General features: G+C 35.5%; 1 protein-coding gene and 1 long non-coding RNA gene across 3 annotated transcripts in view; both read left to right on the forward strand.

Moving 5' to 3' along the window:
- LOC125272904 overlaps nucleotides 1-21,040 on the forward strand; it is a 34,026-nt gene that overhangs the window by 6,636 nt on the left and 6,350 nt on the right. The window contains exons 1-3 of one of the 2 annotated variants that reach the window (XM_048198083.1): nucleotides 2,933-3,248; nucleotides 3,463-3,759; nucleotides 19,624-19,878. In XM_048198083.1, the coding sequence (XP_048054040.1) occupies nucleotides 3,185-3,248; nucleotides 3,463-3,759; nucleotides 19,624-19,878 (616 nt within the window). In that variant the 5' untranslated portion in view covers nucleotides 2,933-3,184. Of the gene's footprint in view, nucleotides 1-2,932; nucleotides 3,249-3,462; nucleotides 3,760-14,175; nucleotides 14,357-19,623; nucleotides 19,879-21,040 lie in introns of those variants that run through there. The other variant, XM_048198082.1, reaches the window with a different exon arrangement.
- On the forward strand, nucleotides 251-1,493 carry LOC125272914. The gene is made up of 3 exons (XR_007185966.1): nucleotides 251-307; nucleotides 416-501; nucleotides 741-1,493. It is a non-coding gene; the product is annotated as an uncharacterized LOC125272914 (long non-coding RNA).

Genomic DNA, 21,040 nt, shown 5'->3' on the forward strand with positions numbered 1-21,040 from the left:
TGCAGGATGAGCATTTATGATTAAAAAGTATATATATATATATATATATATATATATATATATATATATATATAAGATGAGCAATTGTTTCGCTAGATAAGACTCTTATTCCTCGTCTGGTATCGTTTAAAGCTCTTTTAAGCTGAACTGAGACTGTAATTTTGACCTTCAACCCGTTGAACCCCATTGAAGTCCACTATATGGAGAAAAATCCTGGAATGTTTTCCTCAAAAACCTTCATTTCTTTGCAGCTGAAGAAAGAAAGACATGAACATCTTGGATGACATGGAGATGAGTAAATTATCAGGTAATTTTCATTCAGAAGTGAACTAATCTTTTAATAACCTTACTATGATCATTTAAATGTGTTCCAGGAATTGGTTTTATATTCATAATATATTTTCTCCTTCATTAGTATCAATCAAAGGATGTGCCGTCGCAGCCTCCATTCCTTCGATCACTATGATTATCATCATGCTTTTACTATAATTGATTTTCACGGTAAGACAACTGTGTTTATTTATTAATGTGTTTCATTTCTTTCATCTGTGCTTATCATTTGCTCAAAACTCAAACATTCTAACATTTATAATTAACATGAACTCATGAATCATTCACAATTCAAGGTGATTGTGCTGCTTGTGGGAGATGCAAGAATTACAAGATTAAGCTTGTTGTGGAAAATCATTATTATATGTTTTATAATGTAAATTAAACAATTGTGCTGTTTTTCCCCTCAGAAATAACAGCTGTGAGTGTATGATTGACGCTGCTGTAAGACTGATGCCAGAGTGCCTGGACCAAGAAAGGGCGACTCTTTGAGAAAACAAAGGAAATTAACATTTGAACTCTCTCTTGCAAAATTAACATCCCCTTCCGAGACGCAATCACACTGAGTTAATCACACCTCAGCATCTGCCTTAACTTCCTTCACCCTCTTCCCCCATCTCTTCTCTCTACATGCAGAGATGACATGAAATTCACCCAAAATCTATATGGTTTAATGTGAACAATCATCAAAGAATGCTATACAATGTTTAGTATTGTTTGAAATGTCTCAGTGCAACTGGTACAATGGTCTCGTCTACATGTAAGTAAACTAAAGGTATTAAAGGTTTTAAGAGTTTACAGATACTTTGGTTGCAACTGTGGGTGTGCCCCTTTCCCAGGGTCCTTCATCCAAACTACCTCCTCTTCCACAGCAAGGTGCGAACCCCTGAGGTCTGTGACCCTAGTCAATGCAAATTCTGATTGTAAGTTCATGCCCCACATTGGGGGATGTTTTGTCTTGGTCTGAGTATTTAAAGAAATGTTGCAAAAGGCTCGGCACAACTCTGTATTCAGATGAAGCTCAGCAATGTGTATTTTTCATGTCAGGTATGCATCTTACTCTATTTCTGAGCATTTGATGTTTTGTATTGACCACCTTTGAATTGATTATGTAATTGGCATGATACATTTACCTGACTAATAAATTGCCACATTTGATTTTATTCTGACTTACTCTGAAATTATTGACTTCAGTAGATTACGATGTATCTAGTGTTACCGCAAATCTGTGTCAGGTTAGTAACGGACTAAAGTCCAGTTGAGTGGAGCATAGGGCACACCGACTGTGATTTTAGAGCTCCGACTAACGCTTGGCATTAGTTCAAGTGTACTTAGACTGTAAAGGCTAAAATGGGAATTTCCAAATGTTGATCGACCAACCTAAATAGGGTCAGCCTTACCTCTGTTTATTGTAATGTTACTCTAGCTAAGTGTACATGGGAAACCATGGCATAACCAAACCAAAGCTGCTATAAGAGAAGTAATATTGGTCGGCTTATCTGTAGTAGTGGTTGTGACCTCTGACTAGAGTTAGTGTTACTTTAATTCAAGTGTATATAGATCTATGGGGGACTAAACCAAATACTTTTAGAGAAAGCAAGCATGTTAATGAATGGCCAGTGCGAGGACCCTGTGCGACACTGAGAACCGAATGAACGAGTACAATAAAAGCAAAGAGTTAAATAAAATATTCAAATGTAAAGCCAAATTATTATACAAAAGACCAATAATCAGTTGACATTCTAAACTAAATTCGAGGTCATAACATGGAGTCAGATAAAAGATTATTTGGAATGAAACTACTGAAAAGACTGAATGCGCAAGAAACCTTGAATCTATGAATCTACTGTTAAATATGCAGATACTTTGTTTTCAAGGAGGGACGAGATGAGAAACTCTTACTGGCACCAAACAGAGAGTTTTGCATTAGGGGTGTTTAGTGATTGTTTAGAAATAGCATTTAAAAAATTCTATTATATATTTTAAAAAAAACATATAATGCATGACAGTAAATTTTACACAAAACATTTTGCTTAATTTTTCTTTTATATAGATAATATAATATAGAGAAGATGTTTTATTCTGTTTAATTTAACCAAGGCAAAGGGTGTGAGTTTGATGCAGGACATGAACCAATAAAATAGTAAACATTGAATGCAATGTAAATCACTTTGAATAAAATCCTCTGTCAAATGTAAAATGTGAACGCATCTTGAGACTTCTTTTTGAAACAAAAATTCAGATTTGTGCCATTAGTGAAGTATGAACATGCATATTACAAAAAAAAAGTTGAATCAATTTTAAATTGTGTCCATCACAGTTTGTACATATTTACAATTATTGATGTCAAAAAGAAAAAAAGGATGTAGGCTACATTACTGCAAATCAGTTATTATAAAACAGCTACTGTTTTTGGGAGCACACCCCAAATATTCACTCCAAAATTAATATGTCCAGGCTAAAAAGATCCAGCACCCAGATTGGTAATGTTGAAGCATCTCCTCCACTGACTTTCATTCAAACAGACAGACAGATAGAGCGCCCCCTGCCGAACGAGCTCTGATCTGCCATCATCATCTCGCGTGGTCAGGTAAGGCTCGTGGATGGTGGTGTTGCTGCTGGACACACACTTCTGCTAGACATCGATATCAAACATTTGCAATGTACACCAGAGGGCAGCAGTAACTCTTTGCTTATATTAGTGAAGAACCAACATATTAATATTTCATGTTTTTCCGTGTCTAGTTTTTGAACTTCCTTTACATCTCTCTTCTCACACCTCGTGCCGGGCGTGTTCACGTGTCTGATCAAAATATAGAAGAAAGGTGAATGAAAGGGTACATTTTCTAACAAAATGTCACTTCGACGTTTGATTTTAATCACCATCGTTGTGTCCATCACCTCAGAAACCGTTTCAGGTAAGTTTTTAACTTTTTATTGGAAATGACGAGCGGTTCCTGGCAAACCTAAACAGTTAGTTATAATTAAACATTATCATAAATTGTCTAATTTTCAAATATCAAATGACTGAAAAGAGTTTCTGTGTTTCCATTATTTTTACGTTGTAACTTCGTTATTACCTTAAAGTTATATTCACTTCCTGGAAATGATGTGTCATATTTTATTCATCAGCTGTAGATGTGATGAAAGCAGTGGGTGATCAAGTTTCTTTTCGTCCAGACAAATTCATTCCTCCTGTCACCAGCATCATCTGGAAACACATAAACACTGATGGAATTACTGTCAAGGCGATTGAATGGGATGAAGGAGACATTCTGATCCCGAATCCAAGATTCAAAGACATCACAAAAGTTGATGAGAAGACTGGACAAATTACTATGGATAAATTAAATATCGAACATAGTGGAGTTTATACCATTGACATCAACAGTAAAGAGCAGCAACAGAGATTCACATTGACTGTTATGGGTGAGTGAATACTGATTATTGATTAATATTACAGTCTTAAACTAAACTCCATTATCTGAACCAAATTCCCAATAGCCTAAAGCAGTTTGTCGAATAATTTACTCTCTGTAAAACATTAAACAAGGAAGTTCAGACACCATTTGCAAATTTCATGCACTCTTTTTTGCATAACTCTAAACACATTCTCTCCCACTAAAACACACAAACGCTACAGCCCTGTTGTCATTGTTTACACACAATGACTAAACATTTTTCACACTTAATTTAATGATGTGACCAAACCAACTATACATAGTCAGTTCAGAGTGCCAAAACTGACTCAGAATTAAGTCACTGAATGTTGGATGTAAGCAACATAAGACAACACTTTGATACTTTTGGGTAACAAACACTAGATGGCGCTCCAGTGTCGCGGCCGCCATTTTGAGGTGAAAATACTAACTGAATCCTTCACATCTTACACACCCAAAATCGCTCCAACAGTAAATGTTGTATTGTCTTATATGTTTTATTTTACCAATCCAACCACCTGAGGTAACGTAGTTAGCCTACTTTATTGAGTATTTCCATTTTATGCGACTTTTCTTATTTATTAATAATAAATTAATAATTAATAGATTTAAGATCATCATGTTTGCAGCGAACAATAATATTTTTCAGACCTAGTGGAGTAATAGTAATAATATCTAGGTCTGAATTGAAATATATTGTACGTTTTAATGGATCACGCTACAATCCTAATGCCTGTTTCACACATAATCCGTCTGCAGTGCGTATGCGTTGCGTATTTTTTTACGCACCCAATTAACGGATTAGAGCGTTCACACCGCACGTGGTTGCGGTCCGTCCGTCTGCAGCAGTGCAGCGACCGAGTCTATTTTTGCTGTGCTGCAGATTGTGTGTGGGCAAAATGAACATGGTTTGACCTGAAATTGTAAAAAAAAAAAAAAAAAAAGAAATTATGCACATTTAAACTACTTTGTACATTTAGTACATTACATAAAGATTTTTTTTTTTTAATGATTTAACGCCATGCCAGCAACAAGCTATATTCATGCCAAAAGGAAACATTTCAATTTCACAGTTCAGTTGTATCATTTCAAAACAATTATTTTATTTTTAAAAAATGAACAGCGTTTACTTGCATAATGCGATCAGATATGTTTTTCCCCATCGTTGGAGGGAAAATCGCATCCCAGCAGGCAATGACGTGACAGGCGGACCTAAACCACTTTGGAGCAGACGTCACAATTACGTCACTTGCAGCTGCGCGCGCATACTGGTTGCAGAAAAATAGCGGTAGCAATTGAAGGAAAATGTGCAAAATCCACAGAATAAGAGAAAAATGTTTTGTTGTGCCTCTGGATGTTGGAATCGGAATGCAAAAAATATAGTCTACATTTTTAAAGAAAATCATCGTTGAAAACGTCCTTTGAAGATAAACAGAGACGTTTCATAGACTGGACTGATGACACCTGCAAGGATTAGTCTACTATTAAAGCAGGAATTTGATGTAAACAGTAAGTCTACATAATTCACATATGCAGCTCAGAGGACATACATAGCAGTTACACGGCATGAAATAATTATAATTAAAATAATTTAAACCTATAATATTTTACATAGATAACTTTTAAACATAATAATTTTTATTTCACAATTCTACTTTTTTTTTCTTGCATTTACGTGTTTATTACTCCCAGTTCGGACTTTATAACTCGCAATTGTGAGTTTATTTCACAATTCTGAGGGGGGGAAAAGTCAGAATTGCGGGATAAATTGCAATTCAGAAAAGACAGAATAACGAGTAAATCTCACAATTCTGTTTTTCTTTGTAAGAAATGTGAGATGTAAACTCAGATTTGCGAGAAATAAAAGTCAGAATTGTGAGATATAAACTCGAAATTAACTTTTTTTATTCTTTTATTTCGTGGCTTCCATAGACTTCTACTGCTCAACTGTCATTTTCTGCAACCAGCTGGACTCCGCCCACAAAAAACGTCATCGCTGTTTGCAAACACCAAATTGGTCTAGGAAAAACATAAAATTCTGTATGACCCGCAGAATGTATTGTACAAAGATTTGAATGCGAAGGAAAAGGCATGGGAAGCAGTTTCGTCGGCTGTTAGTGTCAACAGTAAGTTTTCAAATCTTTGTGTCATGTTTACGTGTACTAAACTACTCCAGCAACTGTCAGCGTAATGAATATAACATTACGTTATTTATGTTTATGGTTTTTCAAAATGATTACAAACATATTATTGCTGTAAAGCCTATATGTTGTTCGTGAATACAGTAGTGTTGCTATCTTTTTTTGGGGGGGGGGGGGGGGTCGTCACTTTGCAGCTAAATGTCATCAGCATGTAGGTGTATACATTTAAGTTTACGCATTAAATAGCTCGTTGTACATACATTTGTATGTCTAATTAGTATGTCATTTATATAGGGCAGACCGTGAAGTAGTTATAAAACGTCTTAATGTATCAATGTACATCTAAATAAGTAGGCTATGTTGAAAGTGTACATAATGTATAAATATAAATCTGGAGTACACGTTACAATTTTGATGAATTTTCATTTTAGTAAATATTAAACTCGAACAGTCTCGTAGCGCACTGCAAACGTGTGCTGTGTGAAAGCATAATGGCCGCTTCCTGCTTCAGCAACACATACGCACTGCATACGGATTATGTGTGAAACAGGCGTAATGATCTTATGACATGATGCATTGCTGTGTCCGTTATCACATAATTCCTTTTGGACACTTTTGCTTTAACGGACATTAGACAACACTGCAAAATCGAGCTGTTATATTCATATATTTATTGTCCAACATTCCCAGTTTTTCTGATGCATGTCCTTCAGGCCCGGATTAACACAGTGTAGTGCCCTAGGGTGACCACATTTGAAGTGCCCCCCACACCCCTACTCAAATTCAACTTATATGCTAGTGCAACATGAACATATACTAAATATCTTTATTTCCATCATAAAAGGCATATATGAGGACTACATGCAAAACCATATACGTATAAAAATAAAAAAATAAAAAAAGCAAGCCCAAGAAAGACGGTTGCAAGCAATCTGAATTCAGCAACACAGACGTGCGCAGCAGCAACACACACACACTGAACTTTACAAGCATCTAAGTAACCATCTAAAAGAGAAAACGTTCCAAAACAGCGTCACATATTTGCTGATAAATAATAGTAAATAAGCCTTATAAGCAGAAAATCTTTTTTTCTAGAATTTGTGCATGCAAAATCGTTAATTAATTCTGCCTTCACGTGCCATTGGAATTATCATAAATACGAGCTTCCTAGGTAAAATAAATTGTACATGAACATTTACATTATGTGTAATCATTTGAAGCGTATTGTATGTTTTATACACAGCGAAATTTGCCTGCATTTGACCGAAATAACAGAATCGTCAGCCACCGTGAACGGACTACCTAGATAGCACTGTGAATGTTTATATGGTTGTCAGTGCATGGGACACCACATAGGCGTATAATTTTGGTTTTAATAAGATTTTCCCAATAAATAGGCAAGAATAAACCTGGTGTCCTCCATGCAGCGGCATGCACAGAAATGGGAACGCGGGGGCACCGCGATGTAGGACTGAAAAATCGGATGGGACGGATTTTTCAGTCCCGCTCCCGCCCGCCCGCTTCCCGCAGGAATCATTGGATTGTCCCGCAACCCGCACACGAGTAGTGTCTCAACGCCCGCGCCCAACAAATCTTGTCCCGCGCCACACTCTGTTGCGTTGGGTCTCGCGTATCTCTACCGCGATGCAACCGCAAACCGGGCACTTTCACTTTCGCGATCAAAGGGGCAGGGCTCTTTATATTCTCTCTGTATATATTGTATCATTAAGTGTTAATTTTGTATTCGTATCTTTCCAGCTAAATATATACAAAACATGATTTAAAAAAAAAAAAAAAAAATCATTATCTTAATCACTTGGTGCCCCCCTATTGGCTGGTGCCCCAGGGCACTCGCCCAATCCCGTCTATGGATAATCCGGCCCTGATGTCCTTAATTTAATTCCATATATTGGTATTAATTCAGTGTTTATAATGCTAATACTTGAACTTCAAATAAATTTAACCCAAACTGGGTTTCTAGAGAGCAAAGGTTTTGTGAAAAAAGTAGAAGACTTAAACACAAAGTGTGTAAAATAAACTGTTGATCACTAGTGATAGTATTTTATTCTGTGTTTTCATCATTCAGGTTTGATTTCAGCTTTAATGTACGTTTTTTTAACAAAGCAGCTGATATTGCCATAGAAACTAGTGGACTGCCGACTCGCTTTCACCTGAAAATGGTGGAAACGCAGGGCTGCTGCTGGGCGCCGGTGTTTCAATGGAATATTCTATTGAGTGTCGCTTCTTGTTAGTGTATATTCTTTGGTTTGTGTAAAGAGGTGGTGGACGAGGCAGAGAAAGGTGTGGAGAATGTTGTCAAAGCTAGATGTTTTTTTCTTCCTTTGCCTGGCAAGAGACGACATTACCAAGTCCTCAGGCCGGACGAAACATGAAGACGTGATGCTGAGGCTCACCTTACTACTGTTAGTTGTGATTACTATACTTTTTATTCATAATTGCAAAATCGTAATTGTTACAATGTACTTCTTTAGGTGCTGTGTTCTCCATTTTTTTTAAATGTATTGTCTAACGATCTGTAGTGTTTATAATATTGACTCTTTTACTTTGCCTCACATACAGTGCCATTATTCTCATTGTACATTAATGGCATCAGATTGTAATACCATAATCTTTTGATTAGGGTCCAATTCGCGACCTAATGACTCATTTGAACAGGTTCATTTTAATGAATCATGACAACAACTGATCTGTCCACACGTTCTATAATGAATCATTTATTAGAACAACTCTGAAATGAGAACATAAGTGTGCTTACCCCATTTAGCAAGAGTGGTTAGTAAAATTAGCCTTAATAATCCACAATATTTTCAGGTTATTTAAATGTCAATGTGTAGTAAATTAGGCCTACCTATAAAATTAGTTAGTTTAGACTGGAGTGAGGTGAAACCAGAACAAAGGAAGTTGTTGTTAGCTTGGTGCATTCAATTGTATATGGTAGAAAATTATATTATTAGTTAATATAACTTCTAAATGCTACTTTTTAATACTTTTCAGGTTTAGCAAAAAAGCATCTTCTCTTACAAAGCTATAAAATCACTTTTTTTTTTGCAAAGAGGGCAAGAAAGAATTACAGTGAGAGTGACGGGTACTTTATTGTAAGTATCGCTCGCAGATCACGTGGGTAGGGCACTTTTAACTGTTTGTGTGGATAAACATGTCTGTCACCACCGAAAACCATTTTTGACCCAGGAAAAACCATGCATTGATTCATTTGAATTGAAATATTTAATACTTTCACAGCAAAAAAATATGTATGCAATTAATTTAGATTAATTAATCACAGAGTAATTAATTAGATTAAAATTTTTAATCGATTGACAGCCCTACTTTTGATTAATATACCATGGTACTTACATGGTACTCCAAGATATTTCCAAGAGTACCACAGTACTATCATGGTACATGTCCAAAAAACACTGTAGTAGTACTTTTTTTTTTTTTTAAATCATGGTTTGCAATGAAGTGCCATGGTATTGCTGTCTAATACCGTCATTGTACATGGTACTGTCATAACACCTTTTGCAAGACTAGTGCAGTTGTGTCTGATTTCATTCAGTTTTTTTATGTGGACTGAATGATCATATTTGTTTCTTTGTTTCACAGAGCGGGTCCCCAAACCTGTCATAGGACAAGAGAAGATCAAAGATAACCCTGATGTTGTGAATTTAACATGCAGGTACAGTGAAAAGATCGTCTGGAAGAATTCATCTGGACAAATACTGCCGGGTTTAGCGCTCCATCCAAAAGGAGAGTTTATCACAGTTGAAAAAACAGGAAATCCAAAAAACTTCTACAACTGTACACTGAAGAACGCAGTGAGTGAGGAGACCAGTGCTCCGATCTTTGAGAGAGATCTGTTTAAAGGTGAGACGCTGGTGAGACATTAAAGGGATAGTTTACCCAAAAATCAAAATTCTCATCATCATTTACTCACCTTCAAGTTGTTCCAAACCTGTATGAATTTCTTTGTTCTGCTGAACACAAAGGAAGATATTTGGAAGAATGTTTGTTGATTGCCATAGTATTTTTTTCCTCTACTATGGTAGTCAATGGGGGGCGAGATCTGCTCGGTTACAAACATTCTTCCAAATACCTTCCTTTGTGTTCAGCAGAACAAATAAATTCATACAGGTTTGGAACAACTTGAGGGGGAGCGTGGTAGATTTTTACAAGATGCACCTGACTAAAGTTACCTTCCTGGAGTGTCTCCTAATCGACACTCAATAATATTTCAGGTTAACGTCTTGACCCCCTTAAACCTTGTTTCCTAACCTGACTTGCTGCAGCAATAAACAGAGACTCCAGTTTTTGTCCTTCAAAGCTTTAATCACGGCCGGGAGAGTTCTCATCAATCCCAGAGAATCTCTCTCCAAACAAAGGAATACAACCGGTTTTATAGGATTTCAGGTACACTTCACAGTCAGTATGGCATGATCTATTACTCATTATCATCAGTCTTAATACGACTGGTTTAGATTCAAGTAAAACATCTCAGTTCTTCTGTCCCGCATAAATTTAGATTAGAACAAATGAATCACAAGATCATCCAAAAATATCACCAGGTTAATAGTTCAGATTACTCAATAGGTTAAAACAAGACTATTTTTTTATCCTCAGAAGGATGCTGTCTAGTCAGAATTTTTCCACTTACAACACTCAGTCCTAGTGACTATTTCTCTATTTCAAAGTTAGATTATTATTAGGCCTGTAGAAGAAAAGAAATGTTAGTTAATTATTAATTAGTTCAAAAATTCCCTCACAGGAGTAAATAATGACAGAACTTTCATTTTTGGGTAGGGTGACCATATGTGCCATTTTCCCAGAACACGTCCTGTCCAGGATTTCTAAGTTGCATAAAATGTAGTTTTGGTTTTGTTTTCATATTTGCGGAAGGTAAAAAATAAAAAATTAATTTACCAATAGCGTGCATTATACATAATCGACCAATCGTGGCTCGCGAGAAGGCTGGATCTACAGAGTACGGTCAAAGCATTGCAAATACGACGTTTTAATGCATTGCATGAAGACTGTCAATAAGAACAGTGGCTTGCACAGACCTCCGTTTAGAAATCACGTTCAGGGGGCACATCGATATGACCACTTTCACGATTAAAGAGGCAAGGGCTCAAGCCATTATAGGCAGTTTACAAATCCTGGACAGGACGCGTCCTGGGAAAATGGCACATTTGGTCACCCTATTTTTGGGTGAACTATCCCTTTAACCATAACCCGTATGTTAAGGGTGTGCGATACAGAGTACCTCAGGGATGACGTGTTTCTGTAGGCAAAACCCGGAAGTGAGTTAACATTTTAGGACTTCCGGTTCCATCGCCCCTAAAGTCAATGGGTTTTTTGAATGTGTTTTTGCTAAATCACCTGAAATAAGGTCTGTGGTTAACAAAGCCTCTAAATATTTTCACGTTTTGATCTATGACATAAAACACACCAGTTATAACCCGCTTGTGATTTTTTTATTTGTGTCTTAAAAACGGCGGTTGCTAACAAGTTGCTAAAAGGGACTACTTCCTTTGGCGGGGACTTTAGACGTCATCATGACAAACAGGACATTTGGACAGCATTTGTCATGAGAAAGTGGTTAAGTATTCATACACAGCGCAGATCATAATCAGCTAGCGTGTTTTTAAGTAAAGTTGTTTTCTAAATAAAGTTTGAGGAAGTTTGGTGGTGGTGACGTTGATCCGCGACCATGGTGTGCTGTAGTCCGTTACTATTAGCTTTTTATATCTGATGACTTTATTTAGGCTTCAAAATGTATAAATGTTGTGTTAACTTGTTGGCCTACAAAAATACGTCATCCCTGATGTACTCTATTACGATTTTTGATCGTGAATGATTAGAAAAACCTCCACAATTTGCTTTTGAAGAAATATCATAGTATCATGCATGGGATGAGCGATATGACAAAAAAAAAAATTTCACGGTATAACAAATGTCTTGATATAGCTCTTTTTAATTTATTTATTGTTATTAAACATAAGAACAAAGATGCAAATTACAAACAGTGGGACAAATACAAAAGAGTAAAGAAACAAATAAGGGGCCAGATTTAATAAACAGGGCTAATTAGCGTGAGAGCGCAATTATACAAATGTGCATATGGGAATGGCAGGTTTTGCACGTGATCTACTGCTGGCGTGCAAATTAAAGAACACAGACACAGTCAAATCATTTACATAATGACCAACACAATCTAATTGCTTTACCTTCATAGTAATCTATCATTGCTTTACCTTTGCAACAGTTTGTTTTTACACATACAGATCCATTTTGCAGTTCTTTTAACTGTTGTTTTTGCTTGCAATTCACTGTTCACATGCTTGCAATGCTTTTGGCTGAAATTCGGCAGGAAAAAAAAAGTGCTAAAAGTGTATGCATGGAAAAATGGAACTCAGAAGAATATAGATCATATTTATTTTGCTTTAGCATAAAGCTGCAGTTTCACAATTCATGAATTGCACTTAGGAATAACAGTAAAATGCTGCAAATCATTTTTTCTTATGCTTGAAATGCGATTTACACCTTTACAAATCTTCTCTTGCGCATGCAAATTTAATTTACACTTATCTTGTGTATACTTCCACAAATATTACTTTGCGCATGCGATTCTTTATGGCATCATTTTAGCTTCATAGTTACACTACGCTTAGTGGTTTAGGAGTTAAGAGACATTTTGCACTTTTGACCACTGTAGCGCCCCCGTCAGGCCGATCGGAGTGAACCTTGGTGACATTGTAGAAAAAATCAGTTTGAGGGAGAATGCTGATCCTTGGATATTTAGACACTTATGATAACTTCTCATTCACTTTCAAAATAGTAAGACCAACATGAAAAAATTGTGATCAAATCGTGAATCATGATTTTCCTGAAAAAAATTCATATTTTATATTTCATATTTTTATAAATATAATTTATTGACATTTTTGCCATATCACCCACCCCTAATATATGTAACTATGATTTTATTTAGATTATGCCATAATTCAATAATGCATGATATCTTTTCTCCTTCATTAGAATCAAACAGAGGATGTGCCGTCGCAGCCGTCATTCCTTCAATCATTATGGTCATCATCATCCATTTACTATAATTGATTTTCACGGTAAGACAACTACTGTGCATTTAAATGTGTTTCTTTCTTTCATCTGTGCTTATCATTTGCTCAAAACTCAAAACAAGCATCCTAACATTTATTAACTCATAAATAATTTACAAAACATCCGTATTAATAAAGTTGATAAGGTTGATTATGAGTTCATGACTTTAAGGTGATTGTGTTATTTGCTGTGGAAAATCATTATTATATGTTTGTATAATATGGTTGTACTGTTTTTCCCCTCAGAAATAACAGCTGTGAGTAAATGACTGATGCTGCCACAGTTCTGCTCATCATGAACTCAATCATCAACCGTCTCTGCCTTCATAACTTTGACCGTTGTTTTTTTGACCTTTCTGTTTGCTGGGCCGCATAAACAATGTTTGAAGTTCATCTTAAGGTTATTAATTTATGAATATAAATATGCATGTTAAATATGTTAGATACTTTATGTTCAAGGAGGGACAAGATGAGAATCTCTTAGTGGCATCAAACTGAGTTTTAAATACTTGATTAGAGTGATTGTATATAAATGCACTGTATAATAAAATAGTAAACATTGGATGCAATGTAAATAACTTCAAATAAAATCCTCTGTCAAGTGTAAAATGTGTTAAGACTTTTATTAAAAAAAAAATAAATTCAGATGGAGATTAATGTGTCTTTAGGGAAGTATGAACATTGCATGATATGCATTTTAAAAATGTGAAGTGAAAGTGAAGATCAGCACAGTTATGCATGTTTAAAATTTCTGTTTTCACACTTCCTCTATTTTCTCTGTTCATATACTGTGTCTCGTGCCTGTAAAAGACATTCTGAGCTAAATATACTGTCGAAGAAAAGTGCATCAACGTGTACTTTATCTAACAAAAATGTCACTTCGATGCTTGCCGTTGGTCGTCGTTTTTGTGTTCATCGCCACAGAAGCTGTTTCAGGTCAGTGATGTTTAAAACAGTTTATTGAAGTTTGCACATTTATTTTTGCTGATGTTGACTAACATACTCTCTTATATTTTATTCATCAGGTGTAGATGTGATGAAAGCAGTGGGTGATCAAGTTTCTTTTCGTCCAGACAAATTCATTCCTCCTGTATCATGTGGAAACACACAAACACTTCAACTGTCAAGGCGATTGAATGGGATGAAGGAGAAATTCTGATCCCGAATCCAAGATTCAAAAACATCACAACTGTTGATGAGAAGACTGGACAAATCACTATCACTAATCTAAAAGTTGAACACAGTGGAGTTTATACCATTGACATCAACAGTAAAGAGCAGGAACAGAGATTCACATTGACTGTTATGGGTGAGTGAATATTGATTATATTGATTAATATTAATACTGTTAAAGCATCTTATTATTATGGCTGTTTTTACTTTGCATTACATAAAGAAAAACAAAAATCAATGTCATTGTACAATAACGGCATCAGATTGTAATACCATGATACTTTGATTAATACTATGGTATTTACATGGTACTTCCATGATTAATGTACATGTCCAAATACCAGCATATTATTATAATACTTTATTGTTAGTTATGGTTTGCATAAAGGTATTACTATCTGATACCATCATTGTACCATAGTACTGTCACAAGTCTTCCTGCAAAGCTAGTGTGGTTGTGTCTGATTTCATTTTGTTTTGTCTGTGGACTGAACGTTCATATATTTTTCATTGTTTCCTTCACAGAGCAGGTCTCTAAAGTGATAGAAATAGAGAAGAGTTAAGATAACCCTGATGTTGTGTATTTGAGATGTGAGTACAGTGAACCAATCATCTGGAAGAATTCTGCTGAGAAACACAGACGGGTTCGAAAATCACTCCGAAAGGAGAGTCCATCACAGTCAAAAACAAAAGAAATGCAGAAAACTTCTACACCTGTACACTGAAGAACAGAGTGAGTGAAGAGACCAGTGATCCGCTCTATGAGAGAGATCTGACATTAATCTGAAAATAAGATGAATATGCTTATGTTTTTCTTTAGATTTGGCCATAATTCCATAATAATGTAATTTACTAACCTAAATCTGATCATAAATATATGTTCCAGGTATGAATTTGTTTTATAGACATATTTTTCTTAAAATATGTCTTTTTGGAACGGCATGAGGGTAAGTAATAAATGACAGAATTTTAATTTTTGGGTGAACTAACCCTTTAATTGATTCAAACACAGGATTTGTTCTGTCAAAATTGATTATATTTGACTGTCATTCCTCCAGTCACTGTAGTTACTATCGCCATTTTCCTGATTATAATTCCTTTTCACTGTATATGACTGCTATTAAAATGAATCTTTTAAAACATTTGTAATGTGTTTGGGTTTTTTTTATCTGTGCTTATCATTTGCTCAAAACCTAAAACAAACACTCTAACCATTTATGAATAACATAAACTTGAATATACTGTATGAATCTACTGTAACATATTAGTGAGTTTCTATGCAGCGAACGAGAAGAGCCGAAGCTTCAGCAGCAGGCAGGGGCGGGACTGTTTTTGAATGGGCCACCATGTGGCCAATCACATGGGAGGACAGACTAGGATCATACCATTATGTGAATGAAGGAGGGGGAAACACGCTCCGGGGATAGTGAGTGTAGTGGTACAGGTACAGAGAGAGGCAGGGGAGCCGGATTTAAACGCAAGTGTGTTGGGGGGAAAGTGAAAAAATGAGCGAAAACTGAAAAAGAAGCAGTATTTGGCTGCATTTATTTGCCATACATGCCTTTATTTATTTGATTTGTTTGCGGTGGTTCTGTGTTCAATTGTTCAATTAAAGTTTATTTAAATGTTAAATTATAGTAGACTGTATTAAAATGCATAAAAATAAGGCTTGTATGAAAACACTGAATAAAAAATGCTTATTAACACACAAACCATTCACAATTGCTAAATTGGGCTAAAATAGAAGGCTCCGAATGATACTAAATGAAGAGCCATTTGGGAGCCGTATGAGCCGGCTTTCCTAAGGGAGCCAAACCAAAAGAGCCGAATCTTTAAAAAGAGCCAGACTTCCCATCACTAACATATGCAAATACTTTGTTTTCAAGGAGGGACAAGATGAGAATATCTTACTGGCACTAAACAGAGAGTTGTGTATAAATACATAGCTACTAAAAATTAGTATTAAGAAAACACACACACACACACACAAAACATATGTCAGGGTGCAAGGATAGAGGAGTAGAGGATCCCAACAGCTTTACTAAAGTAAAGACAATACCCAATAATGAGTCAAACTAAACTGAGGGCTTAAAACACAGAAGAAAACAAACTGAACAAGAAACAGGTACACAAAGCAATTAGTAACCATGGCAACAAACAAGTCATAATCAGTAACCTAGGAAATGGAGAATAAGTGGGAAAATGGGGAACAAAGGAAACAGGAACAGAACACAGGGAAACAATGAAAAAAAACAAAAACAAAAAAAAACAAACCTGACAGGAAATTTTACACTAAACATTCTGCGTCATTTTTTCTTTGGTGAGAGTAGAAAGGCATTTTTTCTGTTTAATTTAGCAACTAATGCAAAGGGATTGTTTTATGCTAACAGTGCTAATGTGACGAGTTTGATTCAGGACATGAACCAATAAAGTCGTAAACACTGAATGCAATGTATTTAAATCACTTTAAATAAAATTCTATCAAATGTAAAATGTGTTAAGACTTCTAATTAAAACAAAAAATCTTATTCAGATGGAGGTTTATGTTTCTTTAGGGGAGTATGAACATTAACACATGTAAAATTGTGTCCTACATTACAGGTACATGAAAGACCAACTCAATGCCACATGTTTGTGGTTTGTTTTTGCACTTCCTCTGTATTTTTTGTTCTTAAACCACATCTTGTGCGTGTAAAAGTCATTCTGACCAAAATATATTTTATTCATCAGATGTAGATGTGTTGAAAGCAGTGGGTGATCAAGCTTCTTTTCGTCCAGACAAATTCATTTTCATGCTTCTTTGTTTTGAGAGACACTGAGCAACTTTAAATAAATTTAAAGAAGAGTTGGAGCACAATCTCTGGCCTCCATCATCTGGTGTGGTCATTTTTCATGCATTATAGTGGTCATGGTTGACAGTCTTGCTGGACACACACTTGTGACAGACATTGATATCAGACGTTTGTCATGAAGATGAACAAGATGGCAGCAGTAACTGCTGAACCCTTAGAGAAAAAACAACACATTAATGTTTGTGGTTTGTTTTCAAACTTCCTCTATATTCTCTGTTCTTACACTGCATTTCACTGTTTATTTTTAATAATCTAATTCTGATCTTTAAATGTTTCCCAGCGTCAATTTTTTTTTATTAGCTTAATATATGTTTTTTATTAGGTTAGGCCATATCTGTGTGAAATCAGAATGAAGCCAATTTTGCTAAAACAATTAATTAAATATATAATGCTTAAACCTTGAAGAAAAGGAAAGATCATTTTGATGAAAGATTGTGAAGATAGACATTTTTAGTAAAGCGTGCACTCATTAATTGTTCAGTAGGAATGTGTATTAATAAAGTAAAGGCTTGATTATGATTTCATGTTGACTGTAAATGATTGAGTCTCACTGTTGTTGTTTAAGGTTATTGTGCTGATTGCTGTGAGAGACACAAGACGTCCAGAGTAAGTTTACGTCTTAATTCCTTGTGGAAAATCATTAATATGTGCAAAATCACAAATCAAATAGACATTAGTCTATGATCAACTTGAACTGTTTTAAAATATACATTAAAAATGAGCATTTTTCCCCTCAGAAATGACAGTGATTGACTGATGCTCATCATGAACCTTGTGACTCTTCAAATGTAAAGATCTTCTTGACACATTTTTCTGGTCATCGGCTCTAAATCTCAGATTTACTGAATCATCTGGAGCTCTGAACCGTCTGTTGATCTTTGATCTTTCTGTCTGCTGCGCCGCACTGACTTTACAAACCTTTGCTTAGTTTTATCTTTTGGCTCGGAGACATTTTGTGTAATTTAGATATCAAGGTGATGAGTTTGTCTCCTGCCTCAGATCCAGCTGTTGTAAACTTCGTGATGTGACTGTGGTTGGTTTGCTGTGAGACACTTTCTTTATATTAGGAAGTGGGTAATGGGTTAGTGACATTTTTCTCCTGGTTTTTGACTTGTAAAGGAAATAGAGATTTATGTTGATGTTGTTTAGCCTACTACATATAAGAACTAAATAAAAGATAATCTTTTCTTCCCATTACTGAAGTGTTGTCATTGTAATGCTGGAGCTGGAGAAAGCTGTCCTCCTTTTCTTCATAGCAACAAACAAGAGAATAATCAGTAACCTAGGAAATGGAAAAGAAGTGGGAAAAGAAGGGAAACAATTTGATGACTTCTATGAGAGAAGAAAGGCATTTTTTCTGGACATGAACTAAAAATGTTAATGTAAAATGTGTTAATACTTCTATTTAAAACAAAAAGTAATTCAGATGGAGATTGTTGTTTCTTTAATGGAGTATAAACATCAAAACTGTGTCCTACATCACAGATCAGAGTGAAAGACCAACTCAATGCCACACGTTTGTGGTTTCCGTTTTCGCACTTCCTCTGTATTCTCCATTCTTACACCTCGTCTCGTACGTGTAAAGACATTCTGAGGAAAATATATTGATGAAGAAAAGTGCATCAACGTGTACTTTGTCTACAAAAATGTCCCTTCGAAGCTTGTTGTTGGTCTCTATGGTTGTGTTCATCAGCACAGAAGCTGTTTCAGGTAGATCTACATGATGTTTATTACATTTTATTGAAGTTGGTGCAGCATCTATTTTTGTCGACCCTAAAGCTGTTTAGTTTTTAATGATATCATAGTGTATTGTAACCTAATTTACAAATATTAAATGACTGTAGTGAATGACAGAGACTTGCTTGTTGAATGTTGACTAACATACTCTCTCATATTTTATCCATCAGCTGTAGATGTGATGAAAGCAGTGGGTGATCAAGTTTCTTTTCGTCCAGACAAATTCATTCCTTCTGTCACCAGCATCATCTGGAAACACAGAAACACTGTTGGAACTGTTAACAAGGCGATTGAATGGGATGAAGGAGAAACTCTAATCCCGAATCTGAGATTCAAAGACATCAACAACTGTTGATGAGAAGACTGGACAAATCACTATAACTAATCTAAAAGTCGAACATAGTGGAGTTTATACCATTGACATCAACAGTAAAGAGCAGCAACAGAGATTCAACTTGACTGTTATGGGTGAGTGAATATTGATTATATTGATTAATATTAATACTGTTAAAGCATCTTGTTGTTGTTGTTTTTTTTACTTAACATAGTATAGCTATACCTTGAAAAACCATGTAAATACCATGATATGTGGTAATCATTCAGTACCAGGTACAGTGTATATATATATATATCAGATCACACATTAAACGAAGTCCTGAATCTCTCATAAAGAGTAGGGGTGTAACCCACATGTCCTGTCTAAACTGTTTGTACAATGGTGCTTTTTTTGGACGTTAGTTTGTATTAAAATTGTATTAAATGCCATGGTATTACCATCTGATTTTTTTTCTTTTCTTTTCTTTTTCTTTCACAGAGCAGGTCCCCAAACCTGTAATAAAAACACAGAAGAGTGAAGATAACCCTGATGCTGTGAATTTAATATGTGAGTACAATGAAATGATCATCTGGAAGAATTCTGCTGGAGAAACACTGAAGGGTTCAAAACACGATCCGAAAGGAGAGACTTTAGTGGTCAAATATGAAGGAAACCTAAAAAACTTCTACACCTGTACACTGAAGAACGCAGTGAGTGAGGAGACCAGTGAGCCGCTCTATGAGAGAGATCTGGGTAAGAACGTGATTTACTTTACCTGCATCTGAATGTGATTGCATTAGAATTGAATAATAAAATATGAAAGCAAGATATTATATTAGAAGAGAGAACAAAAGCACAAACACATTTTACCAGCCAAACATTTCACAGAAAAAACATTGTTAGGTGTTTTCACAATTCATCTTGATGTTTAAAACCCTCAGTCGCTCTCCTCCATAAGGACTTATTTTCATGTTTCTTTGTTTTGAGAGACACTAAGCAATTTTAAATAAATTTAAAGAAGAGATGGAGCACAATCTCTGGCCTCCATCATCTGGCGCGGTCATTTTTGGTTGGTAGTAGGGCTGGATGATTATGGCCTAAAATCAAAACCTCGATTAATTGAACATTTGACCTTGATTACGATTAATGAACCATTATTTTGTTTCTTTTTTTTTGTTTCTTTTTTGGCTCTCACAGTTCACTGACAAGGTTTGTACTGTAAATATGATTGACTATTAAAGGTGGGATATATTTTCCTATTGAAAGAGTGATCTGACATCACAGCTCACTATCAGCAGTTATTTTATATGTTCGTAACATTTCTTACAGATTTCTGCTTGTTGTAAATCAGATAAATTACTTCAGTACAAGTGATTGAGTGTGTGAGTTAGTCATACCGTCTCTATTAAAGGGTTAGTTCACCCAAAAATGAAAATAATGTCATTTATTACTCACCCTTATGCTGTTCCACACCCGTAAGACCTTCGTTCATCTTTGGAACACAAATTAAGATATTTTTGATGAAATCGGATGTCTCAATGAGGCCTGCATAGCCAGCAATGACATTTCCTCTCTCAAGATCCGTTAATGTACTAAAAACATATTTAAATCAGTTCATGTGAGTACAGTGGTTCAATATTAATATTATAAAGCCACGAGAATATTTTTGGTGCGCCAAAAAAACAAAACAAAATAAAGACTTATTTAGTGATGGCCGATTTCAAAACATTGCTTCAGGAAGCTTTGGAGCGTTATGAATCTTTTGTGTCAAATCATGATTTGGATCACCAAAGTCATGTGATTTCAGCAGTTTGGTGGTTTGACACGCGATCTGAATCATGATTCGATACACTGATTCATTTATGCTCCGAAACTTCCTGAAGCAGTGTTTTGAAATCGGTCATCACTAAATAAG

This window comes from Megalobrama amblycephala, linkage group LG7 (assembly GCF_018812025.1).
Source record: "Megalobrama amblycephala isolate DHTTF-2021 linkage group LG7, ASM1881202v1, whole genome shotgun sequence".
NCBI lineage: Eukaryota > Metazoa > Chordata > Actinopteri > Cypriniformes > Xenocyprididae > Megalobrama > Megalobrama amblycephala.